At 53.8% G+C, this 19,050-nt stretch overlaps 1 protein-coding gene across 3 annotated transcripts in view; it reads left to right on the plus strand.

Annotated features, from left to right (window-relative positions):
- Nucleotides 1-18,074, plus strand: part of Cars2 (cysteinyl-tRNA synthetase 2, mitochondrial) — a 36,658-nt gene extending 18,584 nt beyond the window's left edge. For 2 of the 3 annotated variants that reach the window (XM_026400089.2, XM_026400100.2), the window contains 7 exons: nucleotides 2,947-3,014; nucleotides 10,694-10,760; nucleotides 11,209-11,347; nucleotides 13,662-13,785; nucleotides 14,771-14,869; nucleotides 17,504-17,710; nucleotides 17,965-18,074. In XM_026400089.2, coding sequence (XP_026255874.2) covers nucleotides 2,947-3,014; nucleotides 10,694-10,760; nucleotides 11,209-11,347; nucleotides 13,662-13,785; nucleotides 14,771-14,869; nucleotides 17,504-17,710; nucleotides 17,965-18,036 — 776 coding nt within the window. In that variant the 3' untranslated portion in view covers nucleotides 18,037-18,074. Of the gene's footprint in view, nucleotides 1-2,946; nucleotides 3,015-10,693; nucleotides 10,761-11,208; nucleotides 11,348-13,661; nucleotides 13,786-14,770; nucleotides 14,870-17,503; nucleotides 17,711-17,964 lie in introns of those variants that run through there. The other variant, XM_026400109.2, reaches the window with a different exon arrangement.
- The last annotated feature ends 976 nt before the right edge of the window (nucleotides 18,075-19,050 follow it).

Genomic DNA, 19,050 nt, shown 5'->3' on the forward strand with positions numbered 1-19,050 from the left:
CTAGGATGTGGAAACTGTTTTTTAGTGCTGTTCTGTGTGAGTGTCTTTCAAGTAAACCATTAGATAGACCTTCAGAAGCTTGCCTGGGGATAGGACATTTAAAACCCCACTCTTCGGGGCACCTGCCTCTTGCGCTGCAGCATGGTCGCTAGTGCACCTGTCCTCCTCAGGACACTGGCGTCTGCTCCGCTCTTCGCGGCCTCCGTCTCAGAGCAGAGCAGCACCGTGGAGTCAGCCCTCCCGTGAGCATGGCGATTTTGGAACTCACCTTGATGCATAAGAAGATTCATATGTTCAAGTTTTGATAAAGGCCATGGGGCCAGAATTACCAGGTTTTCCCGCCCTTTGGGAAGGACAGCTGAGCTATTAGACAAAGAAGGCGAGTGTGCGGTGGGGCAGGGCTGGGGGTGCACACATCAACATCTAGTAAATGCCAGCTGTGAGTCCCTGCTTGGATCAGGAAGTCAGGTTGTCCCCGTTAGGAGACGGAGCATGGGGACATTACAGTGCCATCGTCTGAGTAGGCGTCAGGTGGGATTCTGGTGGGAGGGAGCATGGGAGGCCGCTTGCCCTGAAGTGCACTCCTACCGTGGTCCTTTACCCCACTCCCTGGAGGAGGCGAGGCCCCACACTGCTGCATCCACCTCTTTGGACGGCTTCTCTGGAAGGGCTGGTTCATTAGTGCGGAGCCTTGGGCCTGGACTGTCATTCGCAGACTTGACAACTGCCGACTATTGACCCCTTCCCTGAATTCAGCAGCTCCTGAAGGCCAGTGATGGGGCCTGCTCCACGCACGGATGCCTTCAGCAGAATGGCCATCCATTTCAGTGGTGCTCACGCAGGAGAGAGGTGCCACTGCCTGGGGATAGGACATTTAAAACCCCACTCTTTGGGGCACCTGAAATTTGTTGCCAGGCAGGTGTCTGTTCTCCATATTAGATCATGTGCAAACGAGTGTCTCCACCTGAGCGTGAGGACTTCCAAGTTGTGTCCTCAGAGAGCAGATGTGCACAGGGCCTACTGAGAGGTCCCCACGCCACATCTCAGTGCCCTGGAAATTGGTATCACTGCACCCCCCATGGCAGGTTTGGGACAGCTCGCCGAGTGGACTGAGACAATGGAGATCCCTCTGCGGACACTCTGCTGTCCCTTGGGTGGGTGGGGTGGGGTGCGGGTGACCTTGAAGCCCACGCTCAGACGTTGTCGGCTTCTGTCGGGTCCCCATGAGCTGGGTGCCCAGAAGATAGCAGGCCAGGCCACCTCTGAGTGTGGCTGGGAGAGGGCTCTTGGCACCTACTGGCTCAGTTGGAATCTCCTTGCCAACGTGACTCCACACTAGAAAACCAGCCGTGTCCCTGAGTCCCCCAGGTTCCTAGGGTTTCTCCTCAGTGGAGCGAGGACAGAGCTGTGGAGTCAAGGGTAACTTCATCAGTGGGGCTGCTCTCAACGAGCCGTGGGCTGGGAGCGTGGAGCCGCAGGAACGTGCTGCTCACCACATCTGAGCCCTGGCAGACCCAGAGCCCAGCAGGGCTGCTCCTGGTCCACAGGCAGCTCTCTTTTCTGTGTCCCACGTGGCAGAAGGGCTGAGGATCTTTCTGGGGTTCCTTTTAGAAGGGCATCGCTGGGCTTCAGGTATGGTTTGATGTGTCCTCAAGGGTCCACATGTGGGAAGCTTGGTCCTCAGTGTGGTGGTGTTGAGGTGGCAGGGCTTTAAGCCGTGAGTCCTGGTGGAGGTGACTGGTCACAGGGGACACCGCCTCAGAAGCAGCTCATAGGACCCAGGTTGCTTCTGCACGGGGATCATGAGAGGAGGGAGCCTGCCCCTTTCCAGTCTCTGGCTTCCTGTCTCTCAGTATGATTGCTCCCTCTCATGCCACCATTATGATGCCATCTACCTCACTAAAGCCAAGCTGATGCCAGCTCCATGGCCTTGAACCTCTGGAACTGTGTGCTAAATAAACATCTTTTCTTTATAAAGTAGTTAGCCTCAGGTGTTTCATTATAGTAACAGAAAACAGGTTAATACACTAATGCCACTCCTAGAGGCCTTACTTCATGACCTCACTTCCAGGCTCCACCTCCTACACATCCTTGGGGCTAGGTTCCACATGAGTTGGCGAGGACATAAACATTCAGACCTCAGCAGACATGTCTGATTTTCCAGACGCTGTCAACATTTAAAATTTTAATTATGCTTTTGTGTGTGACATGTTGTTTAGAGCCACCTGCTCAAGGTTACGTATCTTTTTGGAAGTCATATCTTACCAGTTTTCAGAAACACAAATCTTGGAACACCCTTATTATTTGAAGTTGTGTTAAAAAAGAGGAAGAAGCTTCTGTTAGGTACAGTGGGGCCCTCCCTTGGAGATAAACCATAAAATTGTCAGGAAGAATTCCGGGTTCAGATTTAAATGTTCCTTAAGTGGGTCTGGCTTTCCTCCTGCCTTCATGCACACAGGGTGAAACCATCCTGCAGTGCAGAGAAGTCGGGGAGGGTGTCCATGTAAGATAGCGGTCCCACCTGGAGCCACAGGCTCGTCCCCTGAGGAGCCCAGCACTTTCCCACTGCCTCACTGTCGGGAGAGGGCTCATGTCCTCTGTGTTGGATGGGACATGGCAGTGTTTCTGGGTCACAGGACGGGAGTACAAAAGGTGCCATCCATGTCATGCTTGGCCATTGTCCTGGGTACCATGTGGTCATCGCCCAGGGTGTCAAGGGTGTCCCTGGAGCCACAGAGTGAGCATAGGTGTGACACGTCCTTGGGGGAGTGAGGACTGGAGGCACGAGCCGTCGTGGTGCAGGGCCGGCTTCTCCTGCTTCTCCAGGGAGCACAGCCTGGCCCAGCCTCCCCCACCCTCCCCACCTGTGACTCGGCAGCAGTGGCAACAGCTGGGTGAAAGGTCTCCTCACCCAGCTCAGAGGGAATGCTTCTGTTTTTGTTTCAGGGCATTTGCACGTAAAAGGCAAAGAAGAAAAAATGTCCAAATCATTGAAAAACTACATCACTATTAAGGTACTGTGCTTGTGTGTCCTGAGGGGCCGGCAGCTTCAGCACGCTGCCCCAAAAGTATGAGAAGCATTGGATTTGGGGCCCTTGTCCGCCGCTGCCACCTCCTCCCAGCCACCGTGCTCTTCCTGGTCTCAAGGCCCCAGTAGCCACCCTCCCCGTGGCCTCTGCCTGCCCTGCTCCTACTCTCCTCTGGGTCAGCCTTTGCCTTCCTCCTCGGCGTTCCCAGAACAGCACCTCTTTCTCCCACTTTTTTTCTGTAAGTTTTAGCTCTTGGATGCTATTTGCTAGAGTCCATGTCCCTGGCTAGCCTCCTCCTGCTAGTGTGGGCTTGGATCTCCTGCTGGTACGTCTGGTGTGTGCTGGCCTTCAGGAGGCCCAGCGCTGCCTGTCTCCCTAACAACCTGGAAACACTGTGGTGGTGATGACTCAGGGACTGTCAGTGTGTGGTGGCAGCAAGTGCAGATGGTTTGATTGCTACCCCTGTCTTTGGGCCTGTCTTTAAAGTTAAATTTAGTTTTAATTGTGAAATAAATTGATAAAGATAGTCATCAGAGCATCGTCACCTAAATACCCAACCACTGCATGCTCCTCCCATCAAATCTGAGTGAGCTGACAGGGACAGCTCCTCGAAAGAGCATTGATACATGCTTCTCAAATTTTAAGTTTTCAGTTTTATCAAAGTTTCAAACTCACAGGAGAGAGAGTTGAAGGTGACATGCAGAGGTCACCACACATGCTGCAGTTACTGGTTTGCTATGTGGGGAAGACATGCATCTTCACCTCCAACCCATCAGAGGTCCTCTGGCTGCAGCCTGAAAGTGACACTGGCCAGACAGACCAGCAGGAACAGACAGGCCCGACCTGTGCACGGTGCAGACCGGCAGGAACAAGCCAGGCCTGTCCCCGAATGGACTGCACAGACCGGCGGGAACAGACGGGCGGGCGCATCCCTGTGTGCATTGTGCAGATCGGCAGGAACAGACAGACCAACTTTTCTTGTGTCTGCTGGTTCTCAGCAGTTCCACAAAACCCTTAGGCCAGGAGTCATCTTCTGGGGGACCGCATTCCCAGTGTGCCCGTGCCTGTGTGCGTGCTCACTGTGAGGGCTGGGGATACAGCGCAGTTGGTAGAGTGCTTGCCTCGCAAACATAGGCCCTGGGTTCAATTCCCAGCACCACACACACACAAAAGTATCAGAACATACATTGCAGACAGCAGGATGCCTCTATTCCACGTGCAACGATGAAAAACAAGGATGCTTTGCTACGTAATCTAGACACCTACAAAGTCAGCAGCAGTCTCTTCGTGTTACCAATCTCTCCATTGGTCCCCAAGCTGTGTTTTATAACTTTCTTCTTGTGTAAAGTCAGGATCCAGTCAAGGTTCATGAGTTGTATTTGGACGTTGAATCATTTTAGTCATTTAAGCAAAGTTGGTTTTAACAGAGAACATAAAACTGACCATGGTGATCCCTGTACAGCTCGGGTCTGCCAGGTGTGCCGCCCAGGCGTGCCGCCCAGGTGTGCAGCAGCTCTCCAGGACATTTCCATCTTGCAAGACCAGAACCCTGCTCCACTGGACAGCTCCCCGCTCCCCCATGCTACCGTCCCTGGCAGCCACCCTCTTCCCGCTTCCCTGGCTAGGGCTCCTTTGCCGTCACGTGGCATTTGTCTTCATGGCTGCTTACTTTCACTCATCATGATGTCACGGCTCGCCACGTGGCATACCAGGACCCCCTCCAAGCACAGGCTGAATCGCGGTGCACTCTACCAACTGTGCTGTATCCCCAGCCCCGATTTAGGTCTGTGATGTGCAGCTGACTCTAACTTTATCTTCCCTCATGAAGAGTCTGGGCCACCGTCCCAGCGAGCATTCCACGTTCTGGGTTTGCCTGCTTCTTCATGGTGCCATTTACCTCTGTGTCTTCTGTGTTCTCTGTGACTGAAGGGGGGCTACAGGCCTGATGCCATTCACACTGCTTCCAGTGTGTGTGTGAGTTCCCCCTCCCCGCTTCTCAGCGGCAGGCAGAGCGGTGTGTCTTGCCCAGCTGTGTTTCCTCCTGATAGTAGGTGCTGGATCTCATCAGAGAAGTGCGGGAAGGACACACAGGACAGGGATGCACGTGGCGGAGACCCCCAGAGGTAAAGCAGGGGAGGTGAGTCTCCTGCCAGGTGTCCCTAGCCAGGTTCCTCTCCTGGAGCAGCCATTGTGGGCGGGCTCTTTGGGAGTTGAATATCTGTGACACTTCAGATTTTTTATTTATTGATTTATTTTTTGGTGCTGTGGATTGAACCCAGGGTGCTTAACCACTGAGCCACATCCCCAGCCCTTTTTATGTTTTATTTAGAGACAGGGTCTCGCTGAGTTGCTTAGGGCTCGCTAAGTTGCTGAGGCTGGCTTTGAACTTGTGACCCTCCCGGGATCACAGGCTGCATCACCGTGCCCCACTGCAGAAGTGCTTTGCTTGCAGCTTTCTCTGCGCACAGGGCTTGTGCACCTTGGCTCTCCCTTTGTTCACATGATTAATCTTTGGCGTGGTCCCTTTCTGCCATGTGGAGCGGGCTCATCCTTTGGAATGGCTGAGTGCCCCTTGTGGGAGCTCCCGGTGATTGCCATTTAGATCATACCAAGTTTTCTGCTAGGGGATGTGCCTTTCAGTTTTTTGTAGATATTGCCAACTCGGCACTCTATTCTATTCTATTTATTTATTTTTAGTGGTTGATGGACCTTTATATTTTAAAATTTATTTATAGACGGTACTGAGAACCGAACTCAGTGCTTCACACATGCCAGGCAAGTGCACTACTGCTGAGCCACAGCCCCATCCCCGACACTCTATTTTTAATGACCACATAGCGAGTCTCGGTAGTGATATTCCATGATTCATTTCCTTCTTGTGGACTTGTCCACGAGACCTTGAGTCTGTGGCCCACAGTGCAGTGGTGCACATCCTTAACTAAATACTAAGTGCCTCTAGTGCTGTCTCTGGGCGTCCACAAGGCATTGGTTCCAGGAGCCCCCAGGGATGTCAAGTCCCTTAAGGATGCTCAAGTCCTTAAAAAGCCAAGTGTGCACACAGACCTGAGCCCAGCCTCCCACACACTTGCAGTCCTCTCTGGATACTTAAAATACCTAGTAAGAAGTCAGTGTTAGGCGGGCAGTCATCACACCCTGGCAACAATGGCAAGGAGAAGCCGCCGTTTTTGGTCTGTGGTTGTTTGCATCATGGGTGTGGAACCTGCAGACTTGGAATGCCATCTCTGATGACCAGTACTCAGGGTGAGGCCTCAAAGTGGACTTGTATCTAGACGCAGGTGCTAGATGCAGCCTGGTAACTCAGCATAAGTGTATGGAAATGCCCACTTTTCAGGTCTCCTCCAACATCAAGTTGGAAGACTTGTATTCAGATTAACGTTTGTTTTGTTAATTTGGTGCTGAATTGCACTGGATTATAAAGATGCGTTTCTTTATCAGCTGCTAAAGTCATCTGAATGTATTTTTTTTGCTTTTTTCTCTTTTATTTTTGACTAGTCTGCATCTGCCCTGGACCTGTAGTTCCCGGGGACCTTAAGCCATTTCACCACATGTTAAAAATGTTAATTGACTTTCTGGTTCCAGCAGCAGAAAGTCCCTATCACCCTCATTGCTGTGGAGACCGTAGGTAGGCTCGTATCGTGGTTTGCATGGAGATTTTGGGTCTTCCCAGAAACTTGCTGGAGCCAGAGTCAGTGTGGAAGGAGCTCAGCCTCAGCCTCTGCGCTCAGGCAGCTCTGAACCCGACCTTGCCTGTACCGCACGTCACAGAGTCTTTGCTGTTTCTTCTTTAGAGTGGTAGCAACACCTTTGTTGTGGGTCATGTGCAGGGGAAACTACAAAGTGCTAAGAGCCGAGGGCCTGGCTTCCAACCTGGGGTTGACGGGAGCACTCTCCCAGTGCTAGTTCATCCCCTGCGAGTGTGCACCTGGAACCTCATGAGCTTGCAGTGGTTCTCAGGGCTTGTTGCTGTCACCATAGTTTGGCCAGCGCTCCCCACGTGTCACATTCCTCCCACTGAGATTCTCCAGCCAGACTGTGTCAGTTTGCTGTGACAGCTGTGGCCAGTTGTGTGATGTAATCAGGGTAGTACATGAAAATTGGTGACAGCAGTAAGTGCAGAGCAGAGGCACAGTAAGAAGTTCACGCCCATGAACAGCATCACAATTCAGTCCCCATAATGACGCTGCACATCACCCCCCCTTTCTGTGTTGCTCTTTGGAATAGTCCATAGAACTGAGTGCCATAGAAAGATCGGGTTCTGGATTTCTATTTGTACCCTTTACCTAACTCAGTAAGAGTGCACCCCAAGTGGGGAAAAGAAACAGTCTTGATGGTTGGGTGTCTCAGAAAGCGTCCACAGGTTTGTGAGCACACGGTGAGACTGGTTGCAAATGGAAGGGACATCCGAAGCCTCCTGAATCCCTCTTGGGATGAAGCAGAGAACATGACTACCCGGAAAACACAGGGACTGGTTATGTGTTGTGAAAGGAAGCAAAAATTTAAACTAGAGAAATTCATCAAAGATGAAATTTCCCTAATATTGTAATTTTAGGATTGTGTGATTAATGGCACCGATGTGAGCAAAAAGCAAATGGGGCTGTGGCTGAGGCTCTGTGGTGGAGCGCGTGCCTAGCATGTATGAGGCACTGGGTTCGATTCTCAGCACCACATATAAATAAATAAGTGATAAAGGGTGATCTACAGCTAAATATATGTGTGTGTATATGTATAAAAGCAAACAGGCTAGGTCTCTAAGCACCAATGCCACAGAGTGAACAGAGTGGGAGAGGGCATGGATTTCAGGGCGTAGGTCCCCAAGCACCATTGCCACCACTACATCTGTGACTGTCGACAGCTGGGTGATCAGGTGTCCCAGGCGGGTACCAGGAGGCAAACCCAGCTCCTGCCCCTGTGTAGGCAGCTCGTAGCCTCACATGCCAGACGGAAGAGCAGCAGTGCACACACACTCCCTGGCACAGCTGCTGGAGGAGGCTCTACGGACACGGCATAAAGGAAGCCACTCCAGCATGAGGCAGAGGCTCTGGGCTGAGGCAGTTCATGTCTATGCTCTCGAGAAGGAATCTCAGGAATTCCAACGTGAGTGAACAGTCATGCCTTGTGCCAGCTAGACTCCCCAGACCTAGACCCAGGCCCCGAGTCCCTGTGCTGCATGTTTGTGGGGACCCCTACACCAGGGCCTTTACCCCAAACCATAAGATCAGACAGGTGGTTCTGGAAGACATGGCCCGTGAATGGGGCCCGGGGGCGTGCAGGAAGGCACCATTCAAGGGTTAAAACTGGGGTCAGAGTTCCCGGTGGACACAGCACCCAGGACCCAGTACTGCAGCAGGGTGCAGTGCAGGCAGGGCTGGTGCAGCTTTGGACGTTTCATGGAGGGCTTGGTTTTGAGCTCTAAGCCTCATCTTTTTGTCTCCGTAATTATGTCACCTCTAGGCATGCTGCACATGATGAAGCCTCTACAGTGCTCCTCATTTCTCTGCTAGTCTCTTGAGTCACTGCATTGCATTGGGAGCAGCCTGTTTCCACGGACATGTGGGGACTTAAATAGGAAGCAAGTTGGACTGAAAACCAGATGTGACTGCATGTGAGTGAGTCAGGTCGGCCTCAGTGTGCACGGCACTTTGGACACGGAGAGTCCCTAATGAGTTGTGGTTGTTTTCTACAGTTTGGAAAAGAGCACATGGGAGAGGGACAGGTGGCACTTGAAATCCCAGGGTCATTGCTGAAGGGGGTCAGACTGGACATGGCCACACACACACACACACACACACACACACCAGGCAACCTGGCGGTGTCTGCACCCTTCCTTGCAGCATGACGTTTATGAATACACACAGGCGTGGGGTCACAGGGACGCTGCTGACGCTAGGGGGGAAGGCACGTGCTGCTCACCCACCGCCTGCAGCTGGCTGGCTGTACCGCAGTGCCACCAAGCAGCAAGGACTGGGGCTGGAAGAAGTCTGCCGCCCTGGCGGGCGTGCCAGGGCCCTGATCGTCTGCTGTGGTCAGTTGCTGCCATTGCTCTTGGAAGGAAATGTCACATTTCAGTGAGAGGTTGACAGAACTGACGTGTGACTATTCAACCATCTACGCAGACTCTCCCCCCTCCTAAACTCTTACCTCCTAACTCTCCCAGGAGGTCAGGAACCCCTGGATTGGGGGCTGGCCCCACAACTTCCTGATGAGTGCTACCCTGGATGAGAATGGCTCCCCACCTCAGGCACAGACAGAGTAGAACCCCCCGGCAGGTTGTGGGGTGCCCACCTGGCAGAGGCGGGCCAGAGCCCCTTCATCCTCGGGAAGGACCAAGCCCCAAGCAGCTGAGTCTGCAGCCTCCTTCCTCCTCTGCGGCCCAGCAGCCACAGGACAGCGCTCCTGGGCAGGAGCAGGTGAGGCCGCCCCACACTCCCCGGGGAGGCCTCCCACTCCAGCGTGATTCAGCTTTCTCTGGGAGAGCTGCTCAGTGGTCCAGTACTAGGACCGTGTTTTCTACTTCATCAGATAGTTGCAGCTGGTCTCCATGACTCGGCCTCCCAGGCCATTTTGTTTACCTCTGCTGCCCCTCGTTGGCCCCTGTGTTATCCCGTGGCAGGTAGGAGGAAGGGCGAATGGACTGCAGGTCCACAGCCCCCGTGGGGCTCACCACATCGTTGCTGCCTCAGTGGGTGAGGATAGGGGTTGGTAGAATCTGGAGACAAAAACTAGCAGCTCCTCCCTTGCAGAGGCACTGGGAGCTGGTCAAGCAGGCCTGGGAGGCCTGGTGAGAAGCTTTAGGGCTGAGTGGCCACAGCTCTGCTGTCCCGGAGTGAACCTGGTGGTGGGGAATGAAACAGGGAGACCCTAGTTCCTTTCCTGGGACAGAGCCTTCTCCCTTCCCTGCTCTGTGCCCCACGTCTAACACGTCTAAAGTGCTGACCAGCACATGGAGAGGTTTTGTTGAATGTTGGCTGCTTTAAGGGCCCCTGCTCGTCTCCGCATTCTCCTGCTGTCCTTTCTAACAGCAGTCATCATTCACCACGGGCAGGCCCTCTGTGAATGGCCTCTGGGTAGCCGAGGCAGGATGGTCTCCTCTTGGAGAGACACTTGGTGTGTCCTGACCACAGCATGCCTTGGGGTGAGCAGGCCTTTGCCCCTCATTGGGACACTGGGCTCGAGCTCTGATGTGGCACGTGCTGACTGTTAACGTCGGCTGTGCCTTTACTTGACTATCTCCTTCCCCTGTGTGTGGCCAGCTGCTAGTGTGGCCGTGCCTCCTTGCCAACCCTCCCTGTGCACAGCACTGTCTTATCAGTCACTAGCCCACCTGGCAGCAGGCGGCCCCGTGTCTTCACGACACAGGCACAAGTCCCCAGGGCTCACAGCAGGACAGTAATCGCCCCTTGAGACTGTCAGCAGGAATTTCAGGGCATGTGGGCTTTTTAGTCTCAGTCTTTTCCACAGAAGTGAAACTGAACAAAGAAAATTCCACGGGAGAAATCATCAGGAAAAAAGCGATTATGAAAGTTTGGAGACAAAACAAGTGTTTATAAAAATTCCTGATTTCTTGCTGTTTGGATCACCCTGCTCAATTGCAGTCACTGCTGATCCCTAAGTGACACATGCTCTGCTTATTCCTCCCTTTCTAGGACTTTCTGCAGACATTCTCCCCCGAAGTCTTCCGGCTCTTCTGCATGTGCAGCAGCTACAGGTCAGGTGAGCTGGACACGCCACCTTCCCGAGCCTGAGAGCCCCAGTATTTCATTTATAACTTGGAAAGGACAGCATCTGGGGAGAGCAGAGCACAGGCCAGTGGTGAAGTCCCTATCTTGGTCTGTGGTTGCTTTCGTGTCTGGAAGGTCCAGCTGCTGGAAGAGAACCTAGAGGAAGCATTAGGATGTTTCTAACCCCAGCACGGCCCACGCCCCAGAACCCTTTGTTCTGTCTGCCCTTACGTCGTCGATCATTTAAACAAAGCCTCTAAGGTGGAAAGTAGTGGAAGTTCTCTGTGGGCCACCTGTCCTTCAGGGGAGGGGGCCTTTGTGTTGGGGCAGCTCTGTGGTCACAGTTCCGGAGGTGGAGGTGTCCTGTTCTCTGCTGGTTTCTGCGTGCTGTGAGGAGGGCCTCTGTTGGGCCCGTCCTCAGTGACCATCTTCCCTCTCAGCCATCGACTACTGTGACAGCACCATGCTGGAAGCCAGGCAGCTCCTGCTGGGGCTGGCCTCGTTTGTGGAGGACGCACGTGCCTACGTTAAGGGGCAGCTGATCTGTGACCCCGTCAAGGAAGACATGCTGTGGGAAAGGTAGGCCCACAGCCAGGGTGGCTGACATCAGCACTCCTCCAGGCGCCACACCTGGGCCACTTGCCAGGGAATAGAGGCAATGTGGAAGCAGGACACTCCCAGCTCATGGTGCCCCTCATTGGCTTTGTGGCCTTGGGCAGGCCTGTGGTGTCACTTGTGGGTGGCTGTGAAGGTTATAAAGAACATATACGCCTGGACTGGTTTTGCCTGGACTTGGCAGAGTGGTGTCCCCATCTCTGTGACTTCACTGTTGGATGAGTTCATCCATTAGAAAAATGGGCACATCACAGCAAGGTGGGCCCACAGGACTCTGTGACTGTAACTCGAGGGTACCCAGCCCACCGGTGCCCTCCAGTTGCCTGAGGAGGAATGTGGCTGAGGGCTGGAGACCAAGCCTCACCTAAGGGGTGGACAGTGAGTGGGAGGAAGGGGCTCTCACATTTAGTAGGCGCACACTCTGCTACAGCTGCAGTCCTGCTGCCTCTGCACGGTGAATTGTGCTCATATTCATTCTATCCACTAAACGTGAAAGTCTTGGGGTTCACTGTGGGTAGAATATCCTGGGAGGGGAGACACTGAAGGTTGGTGGACACCAAAGCCTCTGTCTGGAGACAGGAAAGGCTATGGCCAGCCGGTCACCTGTGTTTGGGACATTACTAGGACATATACTCCAAGAGGAATTCCTAGGAGGATGAAGCACCTGGACTCAGGTGGAGTTGGTGGGGACGGGACTGCCTGCTGCTCCAGCTGTCTGGCAGCCCAGAGTGGTGGGCCCGAGTGCAGAGGTGGCTTGTGTCTGGAGCTCAGCCAGCACCTTGACCCCATCCATGGCAGGGGACGAAGGAGTACAGGTTACCTGTCGTGGGTAATAATGGCCCTGCTCACTGGTTCAGGAGGTACAAGAAGGAAACCCAGGCATAGAGGATGGTCATTTGCATTGAGGCAGAGAGGCCCATCTGTACTTGGTGTCAAAATAGCCCGAATATCAGTGGCTCAAACAGTGTTTACTTCTCCCCGTGGATCAGTACAGGGCCTCTCTGCATCGTCACTGGGGCCAGGCTGATCAGCAGCCACCATTACTCCCTTGATAGTGCTTGCAGCTTGTGCACTGGCCCAGAAGTGGCCATGACTGCTGCTCACCATTGCCAGGCTGGCCACAGAGCCCCACCCGGCCTCAAGGTCACCCAGAATCCCCTCCTTTTATTTGCCAAAGCAAGAGTCTGAAGGCGGGTCAGGAGAGAGCACCAGTAACAAATGAGGGGCCAGTGCCAGCAGAAAGGCAGGGAGATGAGGACACCAGTGACAGCAAGGGAAGTGGCTAGCAGGTAGGAGAGGGCAGAGACGGGGATGGCAGGACAGGGAGAGCTCCAGTGTCCGGAGTATATGGGGGACACACAAGGCCACCATGTGTAGAGGAGGAAGGCAGGAAAGGTACCATGGAGACCCCTGGTCAGGGCTGGGAGTCGAAGGTTGAGGATTTTGGCTCTTGGGGAAGTGTGACTGCAAAAAGAGACAGCAGAGGCTGTCACAGAGGGGACACAAGTAAGGACAGGGTTTTGTTCATACATTCTGGAGAGGGACCTGGAACAGCAGGGGATAGTGCAGTCGAGGGTCCTTGGTGACTGGCCAGGATCCTGAGGGGAAGAGGCTCTCACTGTCGTGGTCCTGGCAACTCTAGGCCCCTGAGCCCTGCTGCCCAGAGTAACTCTGGGCATGTGTTCCCTACTTACAGAGCTGAAAGTCACAGCTGCTGGGGACCAGTGTCAGAAGCCCCCAGGCAGGTCTGGCCTGGCCCGCCTCATGCCCCTGTGGTGAGCCCACCTGGAGCTGGCAGCTGGGTGCTTCCACTCCTCCCCTGCTCCTGGGGCTGGGCTTCTCCACATTGTCCCATGGCCCCTCACCATCACCAGGTCAGACAGGGCTGAGTCTGTGGTCCCCCATAGCCCCTCACCATCACCAGGTCAGACAGGGCTGAGACCTGTGGCCCCCTAGCCACCCCTTTCTGTGATGAGTCAGTTGAGGGGCAGCTGCCATCTTAAGTCGTCACTTCTCACTGTCCTCCACATGCTGGGCACTCAGGCCCAAGGGTTCAGGCACGTCCACTTGAGAGTTTTCATTTGGCTCACACGACTTGCAGCTGATGTTGTGTATGAGGTTCTGATGAGACTGTGCGTGTGACCTAGGAGGGGGTCCCCACAGTACAATTCTTGGCCCTTCTTGGGGAGGGGTTTGAGCTTTGCATGGGTTGGTGCCTGGCCAGGCCCAGGTCCTCGCTGTTCCCTGTGGGAGTAGGTGAGTCTTCCTTCTTCCTCAGGCTCACCAGCACCAAGGAGGCCGTGAAGGCTGCATTGGCAGATGACTTTGACACACCCAGGGCAGTTGGCACCATCCTGGACCTTGTGCACCATGGGAACAGACAGCTCAGAGCAGTCACTAAGGTAACTTGAAGGACACACAGCCCTCCATCCCACTGCTGGATGTGACAGGTCAGGGGTTTCTCATAAGGAAGGAACAGGTGCCAACTCTGCCAGCTGTCAGGAGAGACTTGTCTGTTGTAGCTGGCAGCATCTGGGTACGTACCAGTGACCCCTTCCTTCTGCAAGAATCCTGGAGTTCCTGCTGGTGTTGGTGGAGACAGCACCCTATGCCTCCAGAAGTAAATATGGGAGTACACACAGCACATGCATGGGTTCCTGGCACACAGGGGGCATGGTTGCCACCATAGGTACTGGGTAACCCTCTCTGTGGCTTGGAATGGGGTGGATTGGAGCTGGTTGAAATGGGAAGGAAACTATACTTTGGGACCCCAACTCCATTGGCCACCTAACAGGGTCTCAACCCTTTCTGGGCCTCAGGGTCACCTACAGGACCAGCCCTTTGGAGTATGCCACCTCTTCAGGTGCAAAGTGTGCTTGGTTCTTGGAGGAGCTTTCACTGCCTACTGCACACACAGCACTCACTGAGCTGTTTAAAGGCAACACCAAGTACCAGGGGCCACGCCAGCAGTCCTTGGTCATGAGGGTGTCCAGGGTAGGGAGGCCAGGTGGCCTCTGAGTGTTGTGCCCCAGCTTCTGCTGCTCCAAGGGTTCCCAGAAACAAGGCTCTGCTGTCATAGGGCCCCTGCGCTGGTGCCTGCCATAGACCTTTTAGGGTTTCTCAAATTCAGAAACCCAGCCCAGTTCCCATGGCCTTGTGGTGCCACTTACCCACAGCCATGCTAAACCCACAGGAGCCTGAAAGACGGGTGCATCGAGGCCTGGAGCTGCCCAGCATATGCCGGGTGGCATGGCTTGCTGAAGAGACTGGGGTTGCTGGAGCGAGCTTGTGTCCTCAGTCCACAGAGGGGCCGCTGAAGGCTGCTCTGACGTGCGCTCTGCCGGCCCTCAGGCTGCTCTAAGAGCCATTGTGGTGCATTTCTTCCAGGAGCCTGGGGGTCCCAGGAGCCCTGCTGTGTTTGGTGCCATCGTCTCCTACATTGAGCAATTTTTTGAGACTGTTGGAATTTCTCTAGTAAAACAACAGGTATGTCTTTATCTTTTAAAAAGCTCTAGAGTACCTACATGATGGTTCAATAGCTGTTTTTCCTTTTTATTTGTTTTAATAATTATTTTTTAGTTGTAGATGGACACAATACCTTTATTTTATTTATGTATTTTTATGTGGTGCTGAGGATCGAACCCAGGACCTCACAAGTGCTAGGCGAGTGCTCTATTGCGGAGCCACAACCCCACCCCGTTTTCCTTTTTAAATGCTCATTTTAGGGATGACTACAGTGCCAAATTAACATTTTATGTTCACGTATTACTTTTAAAATGTATTGCTTTTCTCAAAAAAATAAACCCACTCAAGCCAATACCTCATTGGCACTCTGCTGAGAGCTGACGTGTGAGCAGAGCCAGAGTCTGACCTGAGCCACAGTCTTGTTTGGAGACTTAGAAATTACAGAAAGATGACACCTACAGGAGTAAACACTGTCCCCAAGTCATTTGAGAGAAAGCTGCTGGCCTGAGTGCGAGACGGGTGGGCTGCCGCTAGCCCCTCTGGTCTCAGGCACCCTGCTGGCTTCCCCACGCCCAGAGAGGTCTTCCCAGCCGGCCCAGCCTGGCTGGGACTTTCCTCAGTCTGGGCCCCAGCGCTGGCTGTGCGCCTCTGACAGGATGGCAGAACCAGGCCCACGTGTCCTTTCCTGGTGACACATGGACCACCTCCTGAGGGCGGGGCTGCCGGGCTTCACTGTGATGGGCTTCTGCCTATAAGTGGGAGGCTGTGTGTCCTCCTCACTCACGGCCTCTCACTTCGGTCAGCACAGACTCAGGTTCCCTGTGTGTCAGCCTTCATGGTTTGTGGCTAGTGAAGCTTCTGGCCCCTGGCCATGTCCATGTGGAATTACAAGCGCGAGGCTGCAGCTCTGTTGGCTGCTCCCAGGGAGGTCTTTTCTTTGCCATGGGTTTCCAGATGTGTAGACGGAGCACAGGGTGAGCTGGCAGCGCCAGGCCTCGTAGGGTGCCATGCTGGGGCACTTATATGATCGAACTTCACTACATCCATCTATGTTGACTGCAATTCAAGGACCACCATCAACATCTCAGGCCCTGGCCCCTCCACAAATCCACTCATGAAGTCTCCCTGAGCAGCTGCCACCCTGTGCACATGCCCTGCACACCCCTCAGTGCAGGAGCTCTCCATCCTGTGGGGCTGTCATCCTACCCCTGGGGCTGCCTACTGCACGGACACCTCTGGACCCCATGTGGTCCCCTCTTCCTCCTCACCTACCTTACACTGCTATACCCCAAAGCACCTACACCCAGGACTGATCAGGAAGGATGAGGAAAGAGCCGGTCAGAGTCCTTTCTACACTCTACATGCACATGCTTTTCTTGTTAATACAGAAAGGCCAGCACTGCGCATGTGCAGGATCCTCCTCAAGGTGGGCTGAACCCTGCCCTCTCTGGCTGCACTGCAGCCCGTCTCTGCTGAGGCCTTTACAGTCTCTGTCAGGGTCTTCTGCTGGCTTTGGGGGTAGAGCTGTTTACTGATTTAACAGGGGACTGCCATTTTTGCTCAGTGACCTGCACCCAGGAGCCCCCCCTGCTGCTTGGGGTCTTGGGCCTGGTCCCTGGTCCAGGTTGCCCTCTGTGCCCCTGAGCCTGGCTCCTCTCTCGGGACTTTTACTACTATGAATTCCTTTGACTGTTTTAACAGAGGACTTAGTATCTCCATAGCAGCTCCCAAGTCTGGCTCCTTCGGGTACCTGCCCATCTTCTGGTAGACTGGCTCGCCTTAATGGAGTCCAGGGTCTGTCTGGACGCAAGTCTCTACTGACCTGAAATGACCAGGGCTTTACAGCACATACATTCATTTTTAGGCAAGGCTTTCCAGAGTCTGTATAGTGAAAATATACGTGGCCAACTTGTGCCTGACCCTTATCAAAACAACTCATTCACCTTCCCCCACCTCAAGGCTGCTGTCTGGGACTACTTTACACTCACATTTTTGTAGCAACCAATGTCCTCTTTTATTGTGAAAGTAGTGATTGAGGGTTGTATGAGGCTTTGTAGACTTTGTGAAGTTATAAAACATGGTTCGTTTTTATCTCCACAGCAGGGGTAGAAATTGGGGGTGGAGGGAGCCATGACTTCTAAATCTGGTTTTCACGGGAAGCCCCACTTTTGGTGATGTTTACCCAGCTGGTCACAGGCTGAGCAGCTGCCACCCTGTGCGCATGCTCTGCGCACCCCTCAGTGCAGGAACCTCTGTGTTGAATTAGTGTGTATGTGCACATGAACGCACAGTAAGCCATTCAACTTCTACAGCATCTTAAACGTTTGGTTACAGTGGACGGCTTTGTCCTCATGAGTACCCCAGGCTCAGACTTCTGGACTCTCCTCAGATGACGGGATAGGGTGGCGCTGAGGCACTATCCCACCTCCCTGCTTTATCCCTGCATGGTTCCCAAGGCCTTGGTGGGGCTGGGCTCCAGGGCCCTTCCTCTAACTCCTGAGTGGGTGTCAGTTCAGCTGGGACAACAGGCACTCGTCCGAGTGGAGTGGAGCCAGACCCCCTTGGCTCATCCCCTTGAGGTCCCCAGCAGGGCCAGCTTTAGGTTACCAGGAAGACTTGTTCACTGCACACTCTGCAGTGTGGCCTTGCGCTCAGTGCATTTCAGGAGACAGCAGTGTGGCTACTCTGCACAGCGTGGTGGATGAGCTGGTGCGCTTCCGGCTGAAGGTCCGGCAGTATGCACTGACCACACCTGAGGCTGCTGGGGATGCCCGGCGACAGCTGCTCCTGGAGAGGCGGCCCTTGCTGGAGGCATGTGATGCACTGCGCCAGGACCTTGCCACGCACGGCATCAGCATCAAGGTGAGTGCAGTCCCCCTAATAGGGCTAACAGGCTAGACCCACTGTCTCCCACTGAGACACACTCACTCCTCAGCCCCCGTGGCAGGGCCCGGGGCCCAGTCCTGCTCAGCCTCCCCTCCCCCACTGGCCTTCTGGAAGTTAGCAGCAGGCCTCTCCAGGCACTTGGTGCTACTTATCCTTCTTCTTATCCTGAAGCGGGCTGCTGTCACCATCACCGAGGGTGGCTACTCAGAACCTAAACTTCCCTTCTCTAGGACAGAAGCAGCACTACCTCCACATGGGAACTGTTGGACCCCAGGACGAAACACCAGAAGCCAGGAAGCTGAGGAAGGAGCAGTCATCGGCCTACACAAGCATGCAGCTTCTGGTGAAAACTTTATATTAAAGTTTCCACAGTGGCTACTCAGTGTTTTAGTCAGCTTTTTTGCTGCTGTGACTGAAAGATCTAACCAGAAAATTTTTAGGAAGAAAAAGTTTAACAGGGTGCTCACGGTTTCAGAGATCTCAATCCACAGGCAGCTGGCTCTGTTCCTCAGGGCTTGAGGTGAGGCTGAACATAATGGTAGAAGAGTGTGGTAGAGGGAGGCGGCTCACATGATGATCAGGAACCACAGAGAGAGACTCCACTCTCCAGATACAAAATATGTACTCCAAGGCCACAGCCCACCTGCCTTCAGTGACCACTCAGTTAATCCCTATTGGAGATGATTCAATGACTGGATTAAGGCTTTTAGGATCTAAACCTTATTGCACTGTCTCACATGAGCTTTTGGGGAACCTTCATCTAAACCATAACAGTCAGTATTGAAATGACGTGAAGGGAGGCTGCTCTACTGGTGTCTGTCTGCAAGTCCGAAAAATGAACTTGACAGTGCCAACAGCCAGACTGGGCAGTCGTCAGCAGTCTAGGATGTGAGCTGGCTCTGCGCCCCAGAACCAGAGTGCATAAGAGGAACCTGAGAGTGGGACCCCACTGGGCAGATGTTTGACAGCTGAGGTCCTTAGAAGGAGTTGGGGGGAACACAGGAAGCCACAGGAGTCACAGCTAATGTCCCACAGGGCTAAAGGTAGGTGGAGCACCATAGCTGCCTCTGAAACAAGTAGGACAGGAGGTGGCTGGCTCTTTTGGCTTCCCCAGCTTGCAGATCTTGGACCAGGCCTCTCCTGGCCCTTCCCTCTTGATCCTGTGCCTGCAGCAGCACATGGCTCCATGCAGCTAAGGCCTGGCTTACTATCTCCATTTAAGCCCTGTGGCCATGAAGGCACTGGACACCCAGGTTTTTGCTAAGCATGTCATTCAGGAGTCACTACCTGGTAAACTGAGGTAGAGGGATTTCCAG

This window comes from Urocitellus parryii, chromosome 2 (genome assembly GCF_045843805.1).
Source record: "Urocitellus parryii isolate mUroPar1 chromosome 2, mUroPar1.hap1, whole genome shotgun sequence".
NCBI classification, from domain to species: Eukaryota; Metazoa; Chordata; class Mammalia; order Rodentia; family Sciuridae; genus Urocitellus; species Urocitellus parryii.